This window comes from Leuresthes tenuis, unplaced genomic scaffold (genome assembly GCF_036924035.1).
Source record: "Leuresthes tenuis unplaced genomic scaffold, fLeuTen1.0.hap1 SCAF_1, whole genome shotgun sequence".
In the NCBI taxonomy this organism is placed as follows: domain Eukaryota; kingdom Metazoa; phylum Chordata; class Actinopteri; order Atheriniformes; family Atherinopsidae; genus Leuresthes; species Leuresthes tenuis.
The window spans coordinates 40,381,690-40,409,454 of NW_027325355.1; the positions used below are offsets into that span (position 1 = coordinate 40,381,690).

Consider the following 27,765-nt stretch of genomic DNA (forward strand, 5'->3'; position numbering starts at 1 on the left):
GAGTGTTCTTTCAGTCCACATTCAACATTACAGGTGATTCATTTTGATCGTGGTGTAATGTGTGACTACACCTGACGCAGAAAGTTGACGTAGACTTGACCAATGACCATGGGGCTCCGTTCCCGCCGCCGATTCTCTAGCAGTCTTTGATCTCGCCGCAGCGCGCTGAACAGCGCGGCCTGGTTCTGCCCGCAGCAACAGCTCCAAGGAATAGACGGACCCCGCCTCAACTCGACGAAGAAAGAAGCTGAACGGGTCACGGCACCAGTGTAACCATGCCAGCCCTTGGTACTGGCAGGTTCAGTTCTCTTTAATGATACCCTGCGTTGTGTTTTGTTAGTAATTGAGACTTGTTGGTTTCGCCTGCACCGACCGTTTATTCTCTCCTGTATAACACACGCGAGAATGCTGGTCAGACACGATTAACTCAGACAAGCTCGGACGCATCCGTCCCAATACTCACATATACACAATGAACAAAATACACATTTACATGTATAACACACGCGAGAATGCTGGTCAGACACGATTAACTCAGACAAGCTGCAGAGGAATGGAAATACTTAATAAAGGAATTTAAAAATAACTAGCATACAAACTGCTAACAAGGAACCGACTTACCTCGGACGCATCCGTCCCAATACTGACGTCCATCAGATGCAACTGATGACGTAACCACGCCAGCATTAAGGAGGACACGCCCAAGAGCCAACACACCACACACAACAACAATAAACGCAAGTGGAATGACAACCATTCACTCCGTTACACATGCGCACCAGAGAACAAGGCAGGTTGCCAAGCAACTTACCTGTAACACTTTATGTGCTGGAGAGGGTCAACATTTGTTGGATGTCCTCTCTTTCGTACACAGTGTTTTGGACTTTTTTCAAGACCAAATGCACTCTTTATTGAAGCACCTGGAACATTTACACAAGCACATTCAACTTTTGCGTCCCTGAGAAACATTTAATGCATCCGAAATGAGTGAACCTGGGGCAACATAAGTGCACTTGTGTGAGAGGGGAAAACGTGTGTCAGGGGAACACAATGTTTTCAGACAGGGTCCCAGAACTGAATGAATGCCTGGCACTTCTTGGGTGGCAGCAGTTGTGGGGTAGTCACGTCTCCCTGCAGTTCCCCAGCTGGGAGGGCTGTGGGTTCTTCTTGTGAGCAGTAAAATCTCTCTGCAGGCGGTGAACTTTTACTCCAGGCTGACTGGAGGGAAGTTTTACCAGGGATTTGTGGCTTCACCAGTGTTACCAGGTGGGAAATGCAGTATTATCGTACCAGAGACATAAAATTATCGTATTTGGAGGCAAATTATTGTACACCCGTCATAACCAAAATAACAAGTCTATTGATGCGCTATAGTCACTCTAGTGTTGAATAGCGTCTAACAGGCACTCACGGCTTTGCATCAGCAGCCCCACAGCTGCGTTAGGCTAAATGTCCCCCGTAAACAATGATGAGTGGGAACTGATGAGCCAAATCATGAGGCCATCTGATGTTAGGAACTTCTGAAGCAAACGCATGCACGTGTGGTGCACCTAAAAAAAGGGGTCACCACATATTTTTGGTTATATGATAATTTTGAAATGTTTTAAAAATTAATTTACTTTTTTTTTAAAAACGAACAAATAATATTCTGTTTGTATATCGGCATATTAACCTGCCTGTATTTAGTGCTTTCCTGAGCTTAATGTAATAACAGTAGTGGTAAAGTGGAACCTGGGTTCGGGGGGCGTGGATCCCAGGTTGGTTTCCGGGGCGGACTTCCTGTTTACGTCAGACGCAATCTGGATGCTAACAGCAGCGCTCCGGTCTTCATTGTTCTCTGCTGTTTATTTATTCTTCAGGTCAGTACACGGTGAAAACACACCAGAACTATATTGTAAAATGGTTACAGATTCTTTTAATAGTAGATGGTACTTTGACACGGTTTATGCGCGCCGTTCTGCTAATATATTTAAGTTTTATTAGCAGAGGGTTAGCTTGGCAGGATGCTAGCCCGTGCCGGGGAAGTTTCGCGGGGCTAGGTGATTAAAAGACCGTGATATTTGACCAACTCCGGTTTTGGGAGTTTTCTAATGATTTTGTTTAAATCATCTTCAATGAATGTTATTTAGTGACACTGAAAGTAAAGTGAGTCCAGCTGAAGTTAAAAGTAAAGAGAGAAACCATTCTCTGTTCATTAAGTGTGGGAATTCTGAGGTTAATGTTGAAAGAATGCCATGTTAAATTCTACATTAGTTATAAGTCTGGTAATACTAGTTTTGATAGGTAATAAGTTAAAAATGGAGTACATGTTGATGTTTAGACCAGTCAATATGCAGTTAAATGCAGTAAATCTCAGAACAGTTAATTAATCCTGTTTAATACACTTAGTTGCCTTTATTGAAGTGAAGGATGGCAAAGTAAAAGGAGGTGGTAAACGTAATTATTACGTTTGAGGAAAAGAAAGGTCATGTAAAGCATCAATGTTGTACACTGAAACTGTTCTGTTGTAATCAATAAATGAGACGCAATCTGGATGCTAACAGCAGCGCTCCGGTCTTCATTGTTCTCTGCTGTTTATTTATTCTTCAGATTGTGCACATCACTGTTTCATCAGTCCTGACACTCAGGACCTGTAACAGATCGTGGGGGCTCGTCCGGGATTAGCACGCCAGATGTCTATTAGGCCGCTGCTGATCCAATTAGACTGACCGCCAGGACCTCTCGTACTACATGTTCTCGGAGCCACGGGTGACCCAGTGTGCAGCAGAGAGGCCAGTAACCGGTGAAAAGGGTGTACCAGCCTAGAGAGTGCAGCACTGCGGACCCAAGCATCCGATACCAGCAAGATGTCGTCCGGCGAGAGAAAGCAATTACTTTGGAGCATCAAGAAGAAGCTACACCAGCTAACAGGTAGTGAAGCCCACCTCATTGCAACTTCGCTTGGAGATGTGGAAGGACTGGATTCCAGTCAGCTGATTCAAAATGATGAAGAAAGTTGTGTGGAGTATATTACTAACTACCTGACATGTCCAACAATTCTGGGCCGAGAGGACCAGGGCTTACCATTACTGAAAAGGCTTGAATGCATCATAGATGGGACCATGGCGAGTCGTGGCCACAGTCAAGTGTCCTTAGAAGAGGAAGCAAGTACAAGTGAGCAGTCTGTTCATCTTATCCAGCCACAGGAAGACACTAGTGGTACAGAGATGCAGGCATTACTGGCCCGTTATGACAGTATCCAAGCCCAGTTAAACCAAACCCTGTCCCCTGACCCAGGGAGACAGAACCCAGCACCAGCTCGTGCCAGCAATTCCCTTGACCAGCAGGAAACTCAGGCCTCAGTTCTGGGTGGTACCTTTCTCAACCTCTCAACTCACCCGACAGCTGTGTTCACCCCAACACTCTCCTCTTCATCCAGAGAGCGTTCCAAGTCACACCGGTGAGAGTATGATTGCCATGAAAGATTTGCCGCTGCTGTCCCGCAGAGAATTCAAAGTGCATGGGGGAATGATAAGTGACACAACCTCAGAAATAAGTTACAATAGCATCTGTCGACAGATAGATGAGGGTCTCAGGGAGAATCACACTCCAAAAGAGGTGATTAGAGGAGTGTTATGTTGTATTAAGCCAGGTAACTTCCGAGATATGTTAACTATAAAAGACGATCTCACAGTCTCTGAGCTTAAAAGTTTTCTACAATCTCACTTAGGGGAAAAAAATACCACAGAACTCTTTCAAGACTTAATGTGTGCTAAACAGCATGAAAGTGAGACACCTCAGCAGTTCTTGTACAAAATGATTGGACTGAAGCAAAAGATCCTTTTTTCACTCAGGCAGCCAGACTCAGTTGTCAGGTATGATTTGTCCACGATCCAGTGCATATTTCTCAACACTATTTGCCAGGGCATGGGGGAGAGGTACGACAGTGTTCGCCGAGACCTCAAGACCCTCCTATGTGACCCCACTGTCAGTGATGAGGCACTGCTCCGCCAAGTAATAAAGACTACGACCGAGGAAAGCGAGCGGAAGCGCCGACTCGGCCGAAATTCTGCCCTGAAGGTGAGTCAGGCCCATGCAACGAGCATTAAGCCGAGAGAGAAAACAAAGGACAATGTGAAAGTAAACCAGATTAACAACAAGTCCACACTCCTAAGACTCAGCGCCCAAGTAGAAGCACTGACACAGGCTATGGAAAGCCTGAAAGAAATGACCTCTCTGGTCTCAGCACCTGACCAGAGGAATTCAAAATCACAAAGGGAGAGAAAGAGTTGTCAGAACTGTTCTTCCCAGGCCAATCCAGACTGTAACCACTGCTTTGTCTGCGGAGAGGAAGGGCGTCGTGCTGTTGGGTGCCTGAAGAGAACCAAACCATCGGGAAACGGGAGACGGTCAGGGCAAAGGGACCACCACTGACCGGCGAACCTCAGTGGTCCCGTCCAAAGAAAATGTCCAAAACCAAAGCTGACGGGGAGACAGATGATATGTGTTCACAAGGAGCTGTTGACAAAGAAATACCTCGTGGTCTAATGGCTCCCTTAGTAGGCTGCCAATCCCTTCTCAAATGTATGATGGCAGGTTACTTAGTGACAGTGGTATTAGACACAGGGGCTGGGGTAAGTCTTTTAGATCATGCTTGGCTCAATAAGTACTTGCCGGGACAACAGGTTAGACCCTTAAGTGAACTAATGGATGATGATCTTAATGTGAAAGCAGTCACAGGGGACTCTATACCTTATGATGGGTGGGTGGAGGTTGTAGTCAACCTAGAGGGAAATAATGACCCGGACCTATCTATACGTGTACCTTTCCTTGTGAGCCGCCTCAAGATCGAGAGACCCATAGGCTTTAATGTGATTCACGAGTTCGTTAAAGATAATGGGGGAAACAATAAACTTATTGATCTCATTGGTAGGGCTATGGGGAATGACACTTCTGCTGTAAGTACTCTAGTAAGCTTCATCCAGACCCAACAGCGTCCGGTAAATGAGTCAGCTACTGTAAAAGTGGGCTTTAAAGGGGGGACGGTTTATGCTAGTCAGGTGGCTTACATTAAGTGCAGGGTCCCAGAAAGTATCAGCTCTACAGAGTCATTTGTGCTGTTTGAGCCTGCACCAAATGAAGTCCATCTTGGACAACTTAGCATTGGAGCAGGACTTTTGCAGATAGAAAAGACAGACAGGCCATATGTCAAAATACCTGTGTCAAACTATTCCAGCCAAAGTGTGACTCTACCTAGCTCAATGGTTTTGGGTTCTATTGAGCCCATTGTAAAAATAGTTGAGACAGACAAAACTAAAGACTCTTGTGGAACAGCACCAGTTTCCACCTGTAGTGTTGGCTCTGTGTCCAAGTCCAGCAAAGATGAGATCCAACACGGGTCGTTGGCAACCTCCAGTGGACATTAGCCACCTAACACCAGAGCAGCAAATGGAAGTAAAACAAATGTTATTTGAGGAATCAGATGCCTTCGCTCGAGATGATGGCGACATTGGGAATATTCCAAGTTTGAATATGACCATCAACCTGAAAGATGACATTCCAGTCCAACGCACATACACAGCCATCCCCAAGCCATTGTACAAAGAGGTGAAAGAATACATCCAGGACTTACTGGCTAAAGGCTGGATAGTTAAGTCAAAGTCACCCTTTGCTGCGCCTGTAGTATGTGTGAGGAAACGGGATGGCACACTGAGACTTTGCATAGACTACAGACTGCTAAATCAGAAAACCGTGCCTGACCGCCACCCACTTCCACGCATCCAAGACCTCCTGAACACCCTGGGCGGCCACAGTTGGTTCAGCATTCTCGACCAAGGTAAAGCTTACCACCAGGGGTACATGGCTGAGGGGTCCCGCCATATGACTGCCTTAATTTCACCCTGGGGACTGTATGAATGGGTAAGGATCCCCTTTGGCCTCAGTAACGCCCCTGCTGCCTTCCAACGCAGCATGGAAGAGATGCTGAACACTCTGCGTGACGATTGTTGTATCCCATATCTGGATGACATCCTGTGCTATTCAAAAGGTTTTAGTGAACACGTTGAGGCAGTGCGCAAAGTCCTCAGAGCTCTTCAACAACATGGGGTCAAACTCCGCCCAACCAAATGTGAGCTGTTCAAAGCAGAGGTCAGATATGTGGGGAGGCTGGTTTCGGAAAACGGAGTCCGAATCGATCCAAAGGATTATGAAGCTGTCAAGTCACTCAGTCAGAAGGAACCAACAAATGTGGGTGAGTTAAGGAAACTGCTTGGATTCCTAAGTTATTATCGGGCCTACATTCAAAACTTTTCCAGAATCGCCAAACCTTTGTACGGCCTCCTACAAGTCAACGGGAGACCTGAAAACACACAAACCAAGTCAAAGAAAGGCCGAAGTGCTCAGCTGCCTTCAAAGACTCCCATCCGCTGGACAGGTGAACACAACCATATCCTGAAGCAGCTCATTGACACTCTGTCTGATCCACCTGTGCTCGCGTACCCCAACTTTGAACTGCCATTTACCTTGCACACTGACGCTTGTGAGAAAGGGCTCGGGGCCGTGTTGTATCAGAGGCAGGGTGGAAAACTAAGGGTCATCGCATACGGTTCAAGAACTCTCACCCCAGCTGAAAAAAACTATTGTTTACATTCCGGTAAGTTAGAGTTCTTGGCTCTTAAATGGGCCATATGTGAAAAGTTCAGGGATTATTTGTTTTATGCCCCAGAGTTCACCGTGTACACAGACAATAATCCCCTGATGTATGTAATGAGCACTGCAAAGTTGAATGCCACAGGACATAGATGGGTAGGAGAGCTTGCAGATTTCAGATTTAACATCAAGTACCGGCCTGGGAGAGTTAATGTGGATGCTGACACTTTGTCACGCCTCCCTCTGGACATTGATAGCTATGTAGGGGAGTGTACAAAGGAGCTTAGCCAAGACAGTGTTTGTGCAACATGGGAAGGGTGTGAAGCAGCAAAGAAAAATGATGTTGCCTATGTAGCTGCTTTAAATCTGGCTCAAGACAGTGGAGTGGACAAATCAGCCTTACCTAGCATCAGTCACCAAGAGTTAGTAAGAGCTCAAAGGCAAGACGTGACAATAAAATAACTACTCAGGTTAAAAGGGACAAAAACAACACTAACTGATAGAGACAGGCAAGACGCAGATGGGTTAGTGAGGAGACTCATGCGTGAGTGGGGGAAACTGAAGGTCGAGAATGACCTACTATTCAGAGAAGCTGGGGGTAGACAACAGCTAGTACTTCCTGCAGAGTACAGGGCCCTGGTGCTAAAACACCTCCACAAGGATATGGGTCACCTTGGTGCTGAGCGAGTTATCAGCCTAGCCCGAGACCGCTTCTACTGGCCCTTTATGAAAAAGGACATTGAAGCTTATGTGACGAGACAGTGTCCCTGTATAAAACGAAAGAAACCCACTACACATGTGAGGGCACCCATGGGGAGTATCAGTTCCAGTGCACCCATGGAGTTAGTATCCATTGACTATATGCACTTAGAAAAGAGCCGGGGTGGTTACGAATACATACTTGTCGCAGTTGACCACTTTACCCGCTTTGCACAGGCGTGGCCAACAAGAAACAAGTCAGCAAAGACTGCTGCAGAGAGACTATACAGTGATTTCATTCCTCGCTTTGGTTACCCTGCTAGGCTACACCACGACCAGGGCCGTGAATTTGAGAACTGACTGTTCAGGGGCCTAGAGCAACTGTCAGGGGTCACCCACTCTCGTACCACACCCTACCACCCACAGGGAAACCCTGCAGAACGATTTAATCGCACCCTACTACAAATGCTAAGAGCTCTTGAGGAGACAGAAAAAAGTAACTGGAAGGACTTTTTACCCCTAGTTGTTCATGCATATAATTGCACAAAACACGAGGCCACGGGGTTCTCTCCACACTTCTTAATTTTTGGACGGCACCCTCGCTTACCGGTGGACCTCCTGTTTGGACTCAACTCTGAGAAGGGGAGTGAAACACCCCACGGATATGTGCAAAAGTGGGCAGGGAGGATGAAAGACGCTTATCGTATTGCTACTAACAACAGCCAGAAATCAAGTGCTCGTGGAAAGAGACACTATGACCAACATGTGAGAGGGGTTATCTTACAGCCTGGTGATAGAGTTTTGGTACGCAACCTTGGAGAAAGAGGCGGACCTGGAAAACTCAGGTCATATTGGGAACAGACGGTGTACATTGTCAAAGAGCAGATTACGGACAGTCCCATATACAAGGTATATCCTGAGAACAATGCACAGAAAACTCGGGTTCTCCACAGAAACCTCCTCCACTTGGTGAATGACTTACCTGTCGATGTGGATCATGGCAAAGATAAAGCGCCCAGGATGAGCAGAGTGAAAAGTCATGGGGTCAGTCAAAGCCAAAGTAACAGGGACAGTGACACATCGGATTCTGAAAGTGACTCAGGAACACGTTATTGGCTTAGAGTCCCAGTAACAACCGGACCATGTAAACAAGTTGCTCAAACTGGTCCAACATCAGATCAAGTGTTCACACCTGTGGAACAAGGGTGCTACTCACAACCACACACTGCAAATGGAAAAGGTCCAATAGAGCATCCATATTCAAATGAAAATGAACTTATCCCAAACCCTGAAAGTGACAATGAACAAAGAGAACAAGAACTTGACCGAGACACTGAACAGGCTGAACTGGAATTTGATTCTGAGCAGGGAGAGCAAGTACCAACTCAGGAAGCGTCTCTCAGGAGATCGTCACGAGCGAGGAGACCACCTCAGACATTCACCTACAACGCTATGGGCCAGCCCTCTTATCAGCCGCAAGCGGTCGTCGGTCATGTTGGACTGTGTGGGTTACAAGCTCTGCCGGTGTGGGTAATGCAACCAGTACAAGTAAATCCTTACATTCCTCACCAGACTGGGCCCTGTGCAATGACAGTGCCTTATACAGTGCCTACGAAGTTTATGTACTAAAATGTGTATACAAAAGGTATAGGGTCTTTGACTACGGTTACTGTGTAATATGTTATTGTTTTGAAATGGTAACTCCGATTTTGAAGTGTCGGGAGCCACCTCTTATGTTGGGGAGCGTGTGGTGCACCTAAAAAAAGGGGTCACCACATATTTTTTGTTATATGATCATTTTGAAATGTTTTAAAAATTAATTTACTTTTTTTTAAAAAACGAACAAATAATATTCTGTTTGTATATCGGCATATTAACCTGCCTGTATTTAGTGCTTTCCTGAGCTTAATGTAATAACAGTAGTGGTAAAGTGGAACCTGGGTTCGGGGGGCGTGGATCCCAGGTTGGTTTCCGGGGCGGACTTCCTGTTTACGTCAGACGCAATCTGGATGCTAACAGCAGCGCTCCGGTCTTCATTGTTCTCTGCTGTTTATTTATTCTTCAGGTCAGTACACGGTGAAAACACACCAGAACTATATTGTAAAATGGTTACAGATTCTTTTAATAGTAGATGGTACTTTGACACGGTTTATGTGCGCCGTTCTGCTAATATATTTAAGTTTTATTAGCAGAGGGTTAGCTTGGCAGGATGCTAGCCCGTGCCGGGGAAGTTTCGCGGGGCTAGGTGATTAAAAGACCGTGATATTTGACCAACTCCGGTTTTGGGAGTTTTCTAATGATTTTGTTTAAATCATCTTCAATGAATGTTATTTAGTGACACTGAAAGTAAAGTGAGTCCAGCTGAAGTTAAAAGTAAAGAGAGAAACCATTCTCTGTTCATTAAGTGTGGGAATTCTGAGGTTAATGTTGAAAGAATGCCATGTTAAATTCTACATTAGTTATAAGTCTGGTAATACTAGTTTTGATAGGTAATAAGTTAAAAATGGAGTACATGTTGATGTTTAGACCAGTCAATATGCAGTTAAATGCAGTAAATCTCAGAACAGTTAATTAATCCTGTTTAATACACTTAGTTGCCTTTATTGAAGTGAAGGATGGCAAAGTAAAAGGAGGTGGTAAACGTAATTATTACGTTTGAGGAAAAGAAAGGTCATGTAAAGCATCAATGTTGTACACTGAAACTGTTCTGTTGTAATCAATAAATGAGACGCAATCTGGATGCTAACAGCAGCGCTCCGGTCTTCATTGTTCTCTGCTGTTTATTTATTCTTCAGGTCAGTACACGGTGAAAACACACCAGAACTATATTGTAAAATGGTTACAGATTCTTTTAATAGTAGATGGTACTTTGACACGGTTTATGCGCGCCGTTCTGCTAATATATTTAAGTTTTATTAGCAGAGGGTTAGCTTGGCAGGATGCTAGCCCGTGCCGGGGAAGTTTCGCGGGGCTAGGTGATTAAAAGACCGTGATATTTGACCAACTCCGGTTTTGGGAGTTTTCTAATGATTTTGTTTAAATCATCTTCAATGAATGTTATTTAGTGACACTGAAAGTAAAGTGAGTCCAGCTGAAGTTAAAAGTAAAGAGAGAAACCATTCTCTGTTCATTAAGTGTGGGAATTCTGAGGTTAATGTTGAAAGAATGCCATGTTAAATTCTACATTAGTTATAAGTCTGGTAATACTAGTTTTGATAGGTAATAAGTTAAAAATGGAGTACATGTTGATGTTTAGACCAGTCAATATGCAGTTAAATGCAGTAAATCTCAGAACAGTTAATTAATCCTGTTTAATACACTTAGTTGCCTTTATTGAAGTGAAGGATGGCAAAGTAAAAGGAGGTGGTAAACGTAATTATTACGTTTGAGGAAAAGAAAGGTCATGTAAAGCATCAATGTTGTACACTGAAACTGTTCTGTTGTAATCAATAAATGAGACGCAATCTGGATGCTAACAGCAGCGCTCCGGTCTTCATTGTTCTCTGCTGTTTATTTATTCTTCAGGTCAGTACACGGTGAAAACACACCAGAACTATATTGTAAAATGGTTACAGATTCTTTTAATAGTAGATGGTACTTTGACACGGTTTATGCGCGCCGTTCTGCTAATATATTTAAGTGTTATTAGCAGAGGGTTAGCTTGGCAGGATGCTAGCCCGTGCCGGGGAAGTTTCGCGGGGCTAGGTGATTAAAAGACCGTGATATTTGACCAACTCCGGTTTTGGGAGTTTTCTAATGATTTTGTTTAAATCATCTTCAATGAATGTTATTTAGTGACACTGAAAGTAAAGTGAGTCCAGCTGAAGTTAAAAGTAAAGAGAGAAACCATTCTCTGTTCATTAAGTGTGGGAATTCTGAGGTTAATGTTGAAAGAATGCCATGTTAAATTCTACATTAGTTATAAGTCTGGTAATACTAGTTTTGATAGGTAATAAGTTAAAAATGGAGTACATGTTGATGTTTAGACCAGTCAATATGCAGTTAAATGCAGTAAATCTCAGAACAGTTAATTAATCCTGTTTAATACACTTAGTTGCCTTTATTGAAGTGAAGGATGGCAAAGTAAAAGGAGGTGGTAAACGTAATTATTACGTTTGAGGAAAAGAAAGGTCATGTAAAGCATCAATGTTGTACACTGAAACTGTTCTGTTGTAATCAATAAATGAGACGCAATCTGGATGCTAACAGCAGCGCTCCGGTCTTCATTGTTCTCTGCTGTTTATTTATTCTTCAGATTGTGCACATCACTGTTTCATCAGTCCTGACACTCAGGACCTGTAACACACGTCACTCGTAGTTCAAATAGAAAAGCACAATTGGCTTGAAACTTGTGACATGGAAATGAAAATGCCTTCAGGGTTCACAAAAAAAATCCAACAGACAGTTGCAACAGCCTGATTATAACCGATTACAACCACACATTCACAGAATGGTCAAATTATCGTATATTTGTCCTTTTTTTGTATTATACATCGTACACAGGGCAAAGTTATCATAGAAATACGATAATTATCATACACCTGGCAACACTGGGCTTTACTGTCTTGGAGCCTGTACCAAAGGAGAACGTTGCCCTCTACAGGGGAGGCGTCAGTACTGCAGGTTTGTGAGCACTCACCGCTTTGGGTCTCACATCGTGTCTGGGATAACACTACGCAGCACTTCAGTCTGCTTCTTCATAAGATCAAACTTTGCCTGTATGGCATCGACTGATTGTCCAAACAGCCCATATGGAAACACCAGCTCATCCAAATAAACAACCCTGTCTGGGACTAGAGAGAGTCAGCCACAGGTCGGCCAGATTAGGGATGCCATTCCCTTGCCCAAGGAAAAAGACACAGGAAGGGTGTAATCCATGGTGACGCCATCTAAGTTCAAATACTGTCCATAGCAGGGCACCGTGACACAGGTCGACAATTGACATTGTCCATGATGATCTTTGCTCCGAGACAGAGACCAGATACATCCGGGAGATAAAAACCTGCAAAGCACAATGCTTTTTGAGCAGGAGGAGGGGAGGACCAGTTCACCTCAAGTTTTTCAGTTGCACAACCGTACAGCAAGATGAAAGATGTGTCATCCTGGCTTGCTGGCGCCACAGCGGTGGTAGTACATTGACCTGGGGACAATACGTCATCTGACAAAGGACCACATTGAGATTTCTGTTTATACTAATATTTTTTTATAGAATTGATAACATGGAATGTATTTTGAACATAACGTTCATTTTATTTTGTAACATCTTAAATAACTTCAGGTTTGTAATATGACCTGTATGTGTGACATGAAATGCAAGACAGCTAGCAGGTGAACAGTGCTTATTGGACTATTATCTCCACATAGCACTTAATTTGCACAAAGATTTTCGTATTTTTACCTGTTGTTATATGTTGATGACTGAAGAAAGCACTATCGGATTTGCCAATTTGGCAAAGGACTGAAAGGACCATTGTATCTTTGGTTGCTATGCGCCAGCCTTATTGGCAGCAAGTCTGTGTAGCTCTCAATTTTGTTGGTCGTTTATATAAATATATGTAATTTTTACATTTTATCAACATATTTTATTGATATTGATTTTTTTTTTTTTACAATTTTCGTTTTATTTAATGTGCACTGCTACCAGTAGAGCAATGTCCACAAGAAAATAACTGTTGGCACTGTCAAGAATTGAACGCAGAATTAAACATCCAATTCCGACCGAGCTAAAAAAAAAAAAAAAAAAGAGAGAAAAAGCTGTACCATGGATGCAGATCTGGGGAAAACTAAAGGCAAAGAGGCACAACAGGAGGTGGAGGTACAAGCCTTTTCTGCCCTCGGTGATTATGGGAAACGCTAACTCGCTATCAAGCGACGGATGCGCTCGAGTGGAACCAACGGCTGTATAATGAGAGCAGCTTGATCTGTCTATCTGAGTCCTGGCTGAACGACAACACACCAGACTCGTGTGTGGACATACCCGGTTACACAGACGTACGAGCGGATCGTGACCGGAGTACGAACAGTAATTGCAAAGGCGGGGGTATTATCCTGTTTTTTAATCGGTGTACTGTATCACCCAGTGTGACTAGTGTCATGGACTGAGATTCACAGCCAGCAAAACTCTTTCTGAGAATTCATCCAAGGAACAGGCTGGAGTTGTGACTGCATCGCTTTATTGCCATAAATTGTGAAACTGAAACAAATACAAAAAGATAAATTACCACAAGGTAAATAATACATGTTTACCTGTGGCCTGATAACGGTGGGAGCGGATCTAGCACATACAGATCTACGTCAAAGTCCGCGATCACCTCTCGCTCGTTCTTTCACAAATTACTACGGACGAGTTTGCAGAGTTTGCAACCTTCTATTGTTAAATAAGGTTTACTTACTCATATTGCCGCTATAAAGGGATAAAACAAAGGCGAGGAAGAAGACCATCTCTTGGTATGGAGCAGGTGAAAAAAAACCGACAACATCCGGGAAGCCTACATTACTTAGTGCGCCCTTATAGGCCCAAAAAATGTAACTGCAAATATGAACGTACACAGTTCCAACACAATCAGAGATGGGTTAACCCCCGCAATGTTAACCGTTAAGGAGAGGATATGCTGTCCATACATTGAACTGTTGTCAGTTGGTTTCCGTGCGTTCTATGCTCCCAGAGAGTTCCCATATACAGTCGTCATCGTTGTTTACATTCCACCGATAGCAGCACCTCCAACGGCATGTGACATCATGCATGACGCTGTTGCTAGGATACAGACCCAGCGTCCTGGGGATTTCAACCACGTCTCTCTATCCTCCGGCCTGGCTGACTTTGTACAGTATGTGGACTGTCCAACACGTGGAGAAAGGACATCAGATCTGTTCTATGCTAGCGTGAAGGAGGCTACAACCCACATACAGAACTTGTGTACAAAGACCTGTTACTACCAGATCTTTCAGGAAATGGTCACAAGAGGCACGTGATGCATTGAGAAACTGCTTTGATGTCACAGACTGGGCTGTACTGCTGGAGGAAGAATAAATGGACATTGACATGGACAGGAGGGTCAGCATCATCACAGACAGGTACATTGTAATTAAATTAACTTTTGAATTCCCCCCACTGGGGGATGAATAAAGCATTTTTCTGTTAAATTCTATCTACTGTTTGCATTCCTTGGAGAGCATAGTGTGGTATGTGTCACGTTTTATGTTGTTTCCAGGTTCTTTCTTATTTCATCAGGTTCTCTTCCATGTTTTCAGGTTAGTTTCTTGTCATGTTTTTTCCCCTTAGCTTCACTCAAGTCACCTGTTCTCTGTTTCACAGCTGCACCTTGTCACCAATCACCTCCCACAGTATTTAGTTTCCAGGTTGCCATAAGTCATTGTGAAATCCTCACTTAACCTTTCATGTTCCATGCCACAGTTTCGTCAGGTTTTTGCCTCATAATCTTGTCTTGCTTGTTTAATCATAGTCTTGTTTATTTATCCATCATCTCATTTTGTCTAGTCTTGTTTAGTTATTTTTTTCACCGTTAAGTGTCACAGTTTATGTTTTGATTCTCTTGTTTTCAGGTTTTTTGTTATGTTTCAGGTTCTTTTCCGGGTTCCATGTTAATTTCTTGTCATGTTTTTTCCCCTGTCACTTTGTTCACCCAAGTCACCTGTGTTCTGTTCTACAGCTGCGCGTCGTCACCAATCACCTTTCCACAGTATATAACACACAAGTATTCTTACATTAAAACAAACATTTGTTAACTTATCTTTAGAAATGTTACACTCATTGTTTCATAACTATCAGTATCTCATTCATTGAACACTTACAGATTTATACACTTCAAGGATCAGAACGAGGAAACAGCTGTTACACGCATCTGAACAAACTGACAGGCAACGGCTTGTGAAGGGAACGGTAAAGGCAACAGCATACTTGCAGTTTGAGAACTTGCTTTTGAAGGATTCCGTTGTCACACCCACTGCGCTGCTGTCATAACATGACAAAAAAAAAAACACACGGGAGTCAGAACATTTTCTCTGCTTCAGTAATAAGCGTTTCAGTTACACATTTGTTAAATCAGCTTCTTCTTTCCTGCTGCTCTCACTGTGGTGCAGACCATATTTTATCTGGAAAGGACTAAGTAGGGGAGTGTCTGTATGTATTTGTGGCTAAAATGAGAAATCAGGTTCATACACGTGTGTAGTTTGATTCTGACTTAGATTTACGAGGACAAAGTCAGTAATGTGAGACAGTTCCAGTTTCCCTGAACATTTGACATTCAGCTTCAGTGCAGTTCTCAGAGTTTCTGTGTTGTTTTGTGTATCTGCAGCCTGTCTGATCACAGAGGAAGGCTGCGCTTCTCTGGCTGAAGCTGTGACCTCCAACCCCTCCCATCTGAGGAGTGAAGCTGCTGACGGCTGCACTGAAGGATCCACACAAACTCAGGTATGGAGAGGCCTGCTGCAGCCACACACAATGTCTGATAGAGGAGGAAGAGCTGGAAACATGTTCTCTGTCCTGCACTCAGCCCTGTGTTTTTGCTTCCTGCTGAGTGTTACATGAACAATCACACATGTAGGAGCCTTTTTCCTTTGCTCACAGCAGAAACACTGGTTGAACAGAAACAGCAGATATTTGTGGAGGAGGTCTCCAAAGAGAACATCTGCAGGAACAACAGTGAGAAGTGTCTGTTGGTCCTCTGATCCTGGATCAGATACAGAGATGGGTCCAGGACATGTTAGCCTAGCTTAGCACAAAGATTTATAAAACCATGTTCACCGTACATGTGGATTAGACCTGTGTCCCTCCCTCCATACGCCCACATGGAGGATCTTCAGCTGGACCGGCTCTGACAGCTCCAACACATTCAAAGAACAGTGTGTGGAACTGGATGTGTTTCAGCTCAGAGATTTTCCGTGACCGATCCTGCCGTGGCTCTGGAGGACTTTTCACAGTGTTTGAATGTTTCTTTTGACAGATGTGGCCCTTATAAAAGCACAGAATCAGAAACAGTAAAAGTTTTGTCATCAGACAACATAATGAGTCTAAAACTGGATAGTGCAATTGCCATAGTGTGGGAGACCTGGGTTCAAATCCCCTGCATTAAAGGTACTACCTCCAGTAGGGGTCCTTAGGCAAGACCCCCTTACCCTACCTGTAAGTTGCTTTGGATAAAAGCATCTGCCAAATGCATAAACACTGGACACAGATGCAGGGTCGTTTTCAGAGTAGAAGTGTTTATTTGAGAATAAACAAGTTGAGGATCTCCAGACAGAGCAAAACAAAGGGGCTGTGAAAATCCTAAAGCACTCCCCACAATAAATGTTTGAGGAGGGTGCAGCTATGGAAGTTATCAGAAACCAAAACTCACTCCACTCCAGTAGGAATACGAAAAAAAAAACAAAAAAAAAGAAATTTCTTTAAACTTAGTGCACTCTTCTAAAGAGGCGAAACAAACAAAAATCCTCTAATGGAGGCGCTATGAAATATTAACAATAATTCAAAAATGCAACACTCCACTATTGGAGGTTCTATGAAACATAAATGAAATCAAAATCACTCCTTAAGGGAGGAACAAAAACAGGCTTACCGTGAACTAAACTGAAGCTATGGAATAAATTACAACTGAAGATAGCTCTGAAGGAGGATCGCTCAACTTCAGGCTCAAGAAAAATCACAACTATGGAACACTTGGAATGGCTAGACTGACGAACTCTCAACAGATTGTTGTGACACACTGGCACAAGACAAGGGAGACACAGACTATTTGAATACATGAGGAGCCATGGGGAACAGGTGGAAACACTTAGGAATCAGGGAAGACAATCAGACACTTGACACAAGAGGAAGGGCAAGGTACCTGAAACGAGAGGAGCAGTTAGTGCTTCAATTGACAATCAAAACCTAAAGACGTGACAGAAACAGGGACTGAGATGCTGCCTGTTAAGACGACTCATTAACCTTGATCTTACAAACATGTTGTGGTTAGATAAAAACACAGGAAAGCAGGTGTGTGTTTTGCTTTTGGTTATATTTCCATGTAAAATAACTCTGATATAGTTGGTTAACGTTCAGCTCACAGCTGTGCAGTCAGTGTACAAAGTGACAGATGTGGAGAAGATTCCAGCAAAGATCAGAGAATTCTGAGGATTGATGCCAAACAACATGCAGTCACAGTAAAGTGGTTTCTTCTCCATGCTAACAAGTGGATGAGTGAAAGCTTTGTGACACTCTGGCTTTGAACAGAGATCTTTGAGATGAAGATGAAGTTGCTGCAGCTCATCTTGTCCAGGCTTCAATAACAGAATGTTGGACTAAATAAAAGCCTGATGATGTGACTGCACTTCAAAGTGTAAATGAATAACCATACTGGATAAGATTTTGTGTGGCAAACTGATGCTGCTGATCCCTCTGATTTGTTCCTGCTTTGGAAAGAAATGTGTTGCTGTCCACACAACAGCAGCATCTACAGTAATAATGTGAAGGAACAAATCCTCAGTGTGATGAAGAAGCAGCTGTTAGTGATCAGTGTGGAAACAAGCTGTCACAGCTAAAAACAGTCTGAAAGACACAACCAGGCCTCAAACAGTGTCTCTGACAGTCATTTAGCTTCAAAATGATGATCAAACAGCTTTCATTCTAGTTTCCAGATGCTCCATTCCAGTGAATGTGTCCAGATGTTTTCCTGTTCCTTTCTCAGTGTAGAACAATGTGTGTGTGCTGCTCTGCTCTGACCCCCCCTCCTTCTTTCAGGGTGGAGTCTGCTGGAGAACGATGGTTGACACCAGGTCTGAGGAAGTGTAAGTGTGTCACATCACTCATTGATCAAAGTTTACAGATGTTAGATCAATAACTGCAACTGGATTGTGTTTGTTCTCTCCATCAGATTCCTGTCAACTCACAATCGACATAAACACAGTGAACAGAGAATTGAAACTGTCTGACAACAACAGGAAGGTGACAGATGTGGAGGAGGTTCAGTCATATCCTGATCATCCAGATAGATTTGATGACTGGCCTCAGCTGCTGTGTAGAAATGTTCTAACTCATCGCTGTTACTGGGAGGTCGAGTGGAGAGGAGAAGTTGAGATTTCAGTGAGTTACAGAGGAATCAGCAGGAGAGGAGGCAGTGACTGTGAGTTTGGATGGAATGATCAGTCCTGGAGTCTGATCTGCTCTGATGGAGGTTACTCTGTCTGTCACAATGACAGGAGAACACACATCTCCTCCTCTTCTGTCTCCCACAGAGCAGCAGTGTATGTGGACCGTCCTGCTGGCACTCTGTCCTTCTACAGAGTCTCCTCTGACACACTGATCCACCTCCACATCTTCAACACCACATTCAATGAAGAACCTCTGCTTCCTGGATTTGGAGTCTGGCCATCTGGTTCCTCAGTGTCTCTGTGTTGAGTCTAAAGAGTGTCCTCCTGTCAGAGAATCACTGTTGAATAGATAGTTCAGTCTGTACATGTATGTCTCTTTCACTCAGAAACACCTTTTCAGATTCATGGATTCAGTCAGTTTCTGTTTGAAACTCTTCTAAATGATTCCCTGGAAACTTCTTCCTCTTCCAGTCATTTAAAGATGGAAGCTGCCATTCTTCCAGGATGTTGTTTTTCTGTGTGTTTCCAGTCAAAGCTTCACACTGAATATCAGTATGTTGTGTTTCTCTGCAGCTCACTTCAGCTGAGACCATTCAGTTCATGTCAGCTGCAGTTAGTTTGCTGACATTTTGTGAATCAAAAGTTTGTGACATCACAGTTTGTGACAAACTGTGATATCAGAGAGGAATCACTGAGCTGCAGTCAACCAAGATGAATTTCCAACCTGCTGACAGATCTTCACTGATTCTGCTCTAATGAGCCGAAGTTTGGTGAGCTGCCAGGGTTCATCCTGATGTTTCTCCACATTCACTTCCTGTTAGATGATGAAAGGACAACTGAACTGGAACTAGTTTCTGATGGCAGAATGTTGCTAAATGTTGTTGTTGAACGCTCACTAAGAGGACTGAAATGATCCTTTACAGACAATATTTGGACTTTAACAGTTGAAAACATGTAAGATAAAATAAAAATACTAACATTTATTCACCATAATAATTAATTATGTAAAATGTAAATGAAGTCAAACATGTTGATATTTGAGGTGAAACCCTTCAGAATTTTATGCTTTTTTTGATCTTTTAATATTATTGATGTTATTATTATTTTATGTTGTAGTGGATAATCATCTAAATAATGGACTGAAACTTTTCAAAGATTTTATCTTCTTTCTGTTATAAAAGTGACGGTGCAATGGGTCTCACCCATTTTGGATCAGAAAAACTAAATATATCAGAGGACTGTAACCAGGCAGCTTCTGATTGGCTGATTACAGCAGTGCAGAAGCAGAATATGGTGCAAAACCATTTGTTTAATTTATCTAGAAAAGGTGCACAGAGCCAAGAACAGCATGGAGGCATCGTGGGACATTATCATCCTCCACCATCAGCAGGCCTTAACGAGCTAACTGACCTCTGACGGTGCCAAACCACATCCTTACAGGGGAGGTGTCTCTGTTTTACAAAATAGTTTCACAATACAAAATATTCTGAGTATTTCCTGTACGCATTAATTCTTAAAAACACTTGATTATAAAGAGTTAAATTTACAAAACCACACCACCAACCTTAAACCTGTTTCCTGAACAGCTAAAACTCAGAAGCAGCTCGCCCAAACATTCCCATCCCACATTATCCCAAACACACTGTGGAGGACACAAGTAACAGGGGAGTAAACCAGCTGTTGACACAACTATTTTACACCTTGCACCCCTACATGTGCTGTACTTCCACTGTAGATGCTGCACAGAGAACATCTTTACTCTGCCTCACCAAAACATGGCTAACGGGCAGCCAACATATCAGCACTTTTCTCCTTTAATCAGTCAAACATAGACAGCTGGATTGTGTTAGTTAGCACATGGCTTGATGATGTCATTTCCTGTTGGTCGTGTCATTAGCGTTTTCTTTTATGATGCCACATTGAACTGGTTTTGGTAAAAGGGTTGCATGTGTGTGGAGGGACACAACTTGCTGTGAATGAAATATGTTGATCGTCAGAATAAGAATTATGTTTCAAAAGCAAACTAAATGGGTCAAAAACTGACTTGTACATGTATGTTCCTCATCGAGAATATGGTGTGATCTTTTCATATCTTTTTAGGGGCTGTACTTTCAATATTCTGCACCCACTTGTCTCAGGTAACAAAAGTGTTGTGCATTTATTATTTTCAGTTTGATGGGAAGGTCAGAAAATGTCCAGAAATTCAACAAATCACATTCAGCGCTCAGATCTGTGCAGTTTGAGGGCAGAAGCTTGTTAATGAGGCAGTTCCTTTAGAACAAATCACATATTGTTTTAATCTCAACACTCACATCTAATATATTTATGAATATATTAATATTTCCATCACGGTGTGAAGCAGCTTCAACAGTATTTATTCAGTTTTTCTACGTGTTCTAATCCACATTTCTTATTGACAACATCTGGAGTCAGACATCAAAGTTCAGGATCTGTTTGGACTCCATTTATTTGTTTGTGTAATTTCTTGTTCTGTTTGTGGATCAGTTTGTGTTCCTCCTCAGAGTGTCTCTCCTCCTCCCCCTGAGCTTGTTTCTGCCTTCTTCTGAGATGTTGTCAGTCCTTATCACAGATTCAGTAGCCGTGATAAGGTCCACCACTGGCAGCTGTTGTGGAGAAATGGCAAAACTGAGAGCTTTGCTGCAAACATCCTTTTCTGGTTGGGTGAGGTTCAGCAGTTCACCTCCATCTTAAGGTGAAGGGACACTCTTTTGAGGACAGTAATGTCCACATTCTGGACAAAGAAAATAGATGTTTTAGACTGAGGTGTGTCAGTGTGACTGTACAGACCTGCCAAGTGTGAATAGTCTTTAAGCTGCTGATCAGCTGACAGTCCACACTAACTAGTTAAAGCTGAAGACATCTTTCAGCTGTGAAGTGAAATATCCAGAAAGTCCAGTTGCTCATTATTACAGTTATAAGAACTCTACTAAAGTATTCAATCGTTCAAAAACACTCCCAATCTGACATGTTGCAATTTATCTTTTCACCGTCAGAGGGCAACAAATTCCCATCATTAAAAAGTCCACTTCCTTCGCAGTTAAAGGAGATTTTATTGACATTAAAGACTGAATTTGTTTCAACAATCAATAATTGCCTAGGCAACAGGTCCAGGAGTGAAGACTCAAAAGAGTCTCCTTTGAATTTGTTATGTCTGTGCATTATTAACTGCTCACTGCTATAGAATATTAAACATGAAGCCATTTTAAAAGATACAGCACAGTCCACAACAGAGTAAAAATATACAACAGATTGCTGTATGTGTGTATTGAACATCATGTGTGATTACAATGAAAACCTGTTCATCTGCACCTGTATTTGATCCGTTATAGCTTTAATTTTTCACAAAACATATTCCTTCTCTGTTCATGATGTTACATGTGTCTGCGTGCTGTGTCTGTGTTCCTGAGAGAAAGTCACACCACAGAAACAAAGAGAAACAGCTTTAACACTCTGCTATATAGTATATCCAAGTAGTATTTATAAAATAAGTAAACTAATATTAAGGAACAAGTTATGTGCTTGTAAATGTACGACCTCGGTCATTCTGGGGACTAAACTGTATGGGGTCCATTTAATCTATTAAAACATTTCTTCAAGCCACCTTCTGTGTATGAGCAGTAAACTTTAAAGACACAGCAAGTGAATCTATAATGACTTTGAATTTATTGTTTCTCAACATCCTTTTAGTTGATGAAAGTAAACTATAAATATAATATGAGATTTTATGCAGTAACTTCAGTAACCGTCAGTTGACCGTATTGTTTGAGGGAAGTTACTTAATATCACTAAAGTTTCCTGAATTTATCAGGAAAAAATCATCAGTTTTCTTGGTATTATTTTGATAGAATACTTTCAGCCATGGTTCTCAGCCGGAAAAGGGTGGAATGCTCTCTCCGGGTCGGGAATGAGATCCTTCCCCAAGTGGAGGAGTTCAAGTATCTCGGGGTGTTGTTCACGAGTGAGGGACGAATGGAACGGGAGATTGACGGGCGGATCGGTGCAGCGTCTGCAGTGTTGCGGGCTCTGCACCGACCCGTCGTTGTGACTGTTTACTGGTCAATCTACGTTCCCATCCTCACCTATGGTCACGAGTTGTGGGTAGTGACCGAAAGAACAAGATCGCGAATACAAGCGGCCGAAATGGGTTTCTTCCGCAGGGTGTCTGGGCTCTTCCTTAGAGATAGGGTGAGAAGCTCAGTCATCCGGGAGGGGCTCGGAGTAGAACCGCTGCTCCTCCGCATTGAGAGGAGTCAGATGAGGTGGCTCGGGCATCTGGTTAGGATGCCCCCTGGACGCCTCCCTGGGGAAGTGTTCCGGGCACGTCCCACTGGGAGGAGACCCCGGGGAGACCCAGGACACGTTGGAGAGACTATGTCTCTCGGCTGGCCTGGGAACGCCTCGGGGTCCCCCCGGAAGAGCTGGAGGAAGTGGCCGGGGACAGGGACGTCTGGGTTTCTCTGCTCAAGCTGCTGCCCCCGCGACCCGACCCCCGGATAAGCGGCAGATAATGGATGGATGGATGGAATACTTTTTATAAATGTTTTAACATCTCAGAATTCAGACAGATGAACTCACTGTGAGCTGAGCACTGCTGGAAACTGTTATAACAGATTGGCTTAGATGAGATGTCATGATTTGTGTGTGCTCTCATTCACAGTCTTTGGAGAAAAATGGGAAAGTTGTTGAAATAATTTCCAACTTAATATGAAGTTCAATGGGACAGCAGCTTCCTCTTTGGGTTTTGAAGAGAAGCAAAAGAGCTTACAGAACCTGTTGTTACCAGGTAGTCCCCCATCCAAGTATTAACCAGGCCCAATCCTGCTTAGCTTCTGAGGCCTGATAAGAGCAGGTGTGTTAAGTGCAGTACGGCCACAAAGAAGAGAAGGGATCGCAAACAAGGTTTTTATAGATGCAGAAACAACATCTATTATTGATTTAAGCTTCCTTGGTGTCTCTGTGTGACGATGAACACAAAACTACACACAGAGAACAGAAGAGGTTGACAGACACTAAGTTATCTGAGAGTCTCATTTTCAGCTGCAGAGAACCAACACGTGAGAGAAGAACATGTGCAGGATCAACATCAGCCTCTCAAATAAACTCTGTTTTAAAATAGAGGAAACGTGGTTCCAGCACCTATATAATACATATTTGTCACAGAGACTGTCGCTTACAGCCGCACCACCCTGAACACACCTGATCTTGGAAGCCAAGCAGGGTCCAGCCTGGTCCTCTGGGCAGTCAGAACCACCTGGAGCTGAACCCGCTCAACATTGTGGAGATGACAGTGGACTTTCAGACGAAACCCCTCACTCTTCCCTTCTCACCATCCTCAACAAAACAGAGAATTTAGAAGGTGAGAGAATAAAATTTTCTGAAAAATAAAAGTTTTCCAGAAGAATTCAGACAGATGAAGTCTGTGAGCTGAGCACTGCAGGAAACTGTTAGAACAGACTGACTTAAATGAGGTGCCATGAATACAGCAGCTGGTATTCCCAGGCGGTCTCTACGGTGGCCCTGAAGTGTCAAAGAATACAAATGCAACACAACAAGCCACAACACAATTGGGCAGTTTTCAGGTCTAACGGATGAAGAGAGGGAAATTAGGAAAAGTTTGAGAAGGAAGTGAGACACTGATGCTGGATAATGTTTATTAACTGTGCTGTTACCACTGTTTTGTGTCAGTTAGATGAGTACTAGTTTCTCAACTTTACACAGCACATTGCCATCATGTGTAAGCTAAACCTCTGTCCTTTCCCCTTTGTATTTTACCAGATGATGTTTTGTCCATTTTGTGGAATAAATCTTCAGCCTGTCCTGTCATACTGTGGCTCATACAGCAGAAATCTTCAAGAGGAAGGTATATTTTTATTGTCTTCTTAAAGATTATGGATTTCTTCATTGTACTGTATATTATTACTGAGATTACCACCCAGGTATGGCTGAAACTCAAAACATGCAGCTTATGTTAAGTGCAGCAAATGCAGAATAATACATCAGAAAAACAGACAGGCACCCTCAACATAAAATGTCCAATTCCACTACTTAGGGTGGCATTTTGCAAGGTTTCCAACTCTACTGCGTTTTAGCCACTGGGATGAACACTAAATGTATAAGAATCTAAGTGAATCATTAACAATATTCAGTTTCTTACTTTGTTCATCAATAATTGTTGAAAACTTGACACCAAAGAGTTTAAATGCAGTGGATCTACTTTTTCTCATGTGGTGTTTTCATATATTTATCCATCAAGTCCTGAAGCAGCAGTGGTGGATGAACTTATCCACAAGTATTTCACTGAGGGCCCTGCCTCTGAAATTATGCTGGACTTACTGGCAACCAAGCACAACATTTCAGTGAGTGTCAGCACTTTCAAAAGAAGACTACAAAATGCAGACCTGACTGAGAGGATGAACTACGCTCCAGTTGCTGCTGTGCAGGCAGCTTTTTCTAAGGAACTTCAGGGATCAGGCAGCTTTTAGGTTACAGAGCAATGTAGCAGTCTCTGAAACAAATGTACTCTTTTACAGTCAGAAGATGTGATGTGATGAAAGGAATAAGAGAACCTGACACATCTGGAATAGAGTATTGTTCAGTGTGGCATGTTGGTGGGTACGACAAACTGAAACCTTTTGGAATTGCCTGAAGTGGCCGTTACGATGGCTTCTCAACAAAAATGATGTGGCTCACATGTGGAAAGTCCAACAATGATCATGGTGTCGGTGCTCAAAATGACATTGAGTGTGTCGCTGAGTATTGAGTTTTTCCAATGCGCCTCCGCCCAGACTGTACCAGAACATGGACCGATGGCAGCACTTCATTGTTCCTTAAGATCAGCGCACAGAGATGCATTTGCAGGAGCCAGAAGTCATATGTATGGCACTTCAGCATCTGAGCAATGAACTGAAAGCTGGTGATCCTGCTTTGGCAAACAAAGGTTTTTATCTCGTATTCATTCTTCACTGATTATCTACTTCACATCACACTTTTGGATTTACTGTATATGACTGTGTTGATGAAGGCAATGCTCACTTTTACTTGGTGTTTTTTATGTTGAATCAATTCAGTTCCTGCTTAAGATTTTAAATGTCTTCTACATAATAAACTACTTTAAACACAACAGGCAGCAATTCATCCGTATTTTATAGGGAGGAAGGTGATATATTTCCTAAGAATAAAATATGTGTTTGCATACTCGGACACAGTTTTGGAAGGATCTGTTTGGTAACTTGAGGGAGAGGCATCTGTTCAAAAGCAGCTTTTAGAACATTTACAATCTGAACATTTTCAGTGTTGTCTCTCAGAAAGCCTGAGCAGACACGTCTCCTCCACGCTGCTGTACTCATCCTCACTATCTGGCATCGGCCTCATGATCCTTTTCAGGATGGTCTGAGAAGTAAAAACAGCCTCAGAGGCTGTAAACTGAAAGGGTTTATGAACAGAACAGAGCATCACTTTTATAAAAGAGGAAGAAAAAGGCAGATTTTATTGGATAGAACATTGGAGGCTTGTAATATCAGAATGAGAGAACTACAACATGTTCCACTTAAAGCCTTATTCCACTGTTATAAGTACAATACCAAATATAGCTGCAAGCAGCGATGGCGGGGTCTAGCAGAACAGCAGGTAAGCCTGCGGCTGCTCAGGAAGGCGTCATGAGTCCATAGACCAAGTTTGGTGTTTGAAATGAACTCGTCTTCATCCAGGGATTCCAACGGTACCTCATTTGTCCAATTTGAACCAACGGCTCCAAAGCTATGAGCAAAAGGCAGTTTTTCTACTTATAGCGCCCCCTCTGGGTGGAAGTGCACCAGACTTCTTGGGCTTCTTACAGACTTGGTCATGACTCTGTGTTATAAGTTTGATGTCAAAAGATTAAATGGTTGCTGAGATATGGCCTCACGTCCTATTTGGCGTGTCAGCGCTGAGTTTGATTGACTGCTACGGGCAAACGGAATCGAATTTAAACATTCCAGGTGATAGCTCTTGTGAGGCTTAGTCTGAAGATTCTATGTGTCAAGTCCCATGGAATTCAGACAATCTGGGTGACCTGTAATGCATTTTGAAGGTTTTTGACATAATTCAAAATGGCGGACAATCCACGATGGTGCGAATGACGTCATAGGGTTGGTTGACTTCGGATATATCCACGAATTACAACAGTACTTCATTTGTGAAATTTGGAAAAACGGGTCCAAAGTTATGAGCAAAAATGCATTTTTGCTAAATATAGCGCCCCCTATAGGTCAAAGATCACTTTAATTCTTGGCACTGTTTGAGATCGAGTTATGAATATGTGTTATAAGTTTGATGTCAAAAGATTAAACTGTTGCTGAGATATGGCCTCACGTCCTTTTTGGCGTAGTCGCCGCCAACTTTGATTGGTTGTAGTTAGTGAAGAAAGTCGAAATTGAAGAAAAAAACGAGCAACTTTTGTGCGGATTGATCCAAAGATACTCTGTGCTAATTTTCATGAGAATTGGTCAAAATTTGTGACCTGTGAAAATTTTTTAAGGTTTTCAACAAAATCCAAGATGGCGGAAAATCTAGTCAGACGGAAAATGACGTCATAGGGTGCGTTGGACTCGTCATGATCCAAGGATTCCAACGATGCCTTGTTTTTTAAATTTGGATGAACGACTCAAAAGTTATTTAGCTGAATGGGCTTCAAACTTTGACATGTTGGTGGCGCTAGAGAGTTTTGAATTTGGGCACGAAATTTGTTGAATTTGCTAATGGGAATGTGCTAAATAGATGTGCCAAATTTCACAACTTTTTACCATTGCGTTAATGGGGCTGCCATAGACTTCAATTGCAGCGGAAAGTAGAAGAATAAATATAGCTGCAAGCAGCGATGGCGGGGTCTAGCAGAACAGCAGGTAAGCCTGCGGCTGCTCAGGAAGGCATCATGAGTCCATAGACCAAGTTTGGTGTTTGAGATGAACTCGTCTTCATCCAGGGATTCCAACGGTACCTCATTTGTCCAATTTGAACCAACGGCTCCAAAGCTATGAACAAAATGCAATTTTGCCACTTATAGCGCCCCCTCTGGGTGGAAGTTCACCAGACTTCTTGGGCCTCTTACAGACTTGGTCATGAGTCTGGGTTATAAGTTTGATGTCAAAAGATTAAATGGTTGCTGAGATATGTCCTCACGTCCTATTTGGCGTGTCAGCGCTGAGTTTGATTGACTGCTACTGGCAAACGGAATCGAATTTAAAGATTCCAGGTGAAAGTTCTTGTGAGGCTTATTCTGAAGATTCTATGTGTCAAGTCCCGTGGAGATCAGACAATCTGGGTGACCTGTAATGCGTTTTGAAGGTTTTTGAC

General features: G+C 42.9%; 1 protein-coding gene and 1 long non-coding RNA gene across 5 annotated transcripts in view; both read left to right on the top strand.

Moving 5' to 3' along the window:
* The window catches only part of LOC140290202 (NLR family CARD domain-containing protein 3-like), a 556,114-nt gene that overhangs the window by 473,651 nt on the left and 54,698 nt on the right, over window positions 1-27,765 (top strand). For 3 of the 4 annotated variants that reach the window (XM_072379329.1, XM_072379334.1, XM_072379332.1), the window contains one exon: window positions 18,687-19,046. The exons of the other annotated variant lie outside the window; for it this stretch is intronic. In XM_072379329.1, coding sequence (XP_072235430.1) covers window positions 18,687-18,721 — 35 coding nt within the window. In that variant the 3' untranslated portion in view covers window positions 18,722-19,046. Of the gene's footprint in view, window positions 1-18,686; window positions 19,047-27,765 lie in introns of those variants that run through there. 4 annotated transcript variants of the gene reach the window in all.
* On the top strand, window positions 15,645-18,273 carry LOC140290700 (uncharacterized). Its single transcript, XR_011912382.1, has 3 exons — window positions 15,645-15,757; window positions 18,065-18,111; window positions 18,198-18,273. It is a non-coding gene; the product is annotated as an uncharacterized lncRNA (long non-coding RNA).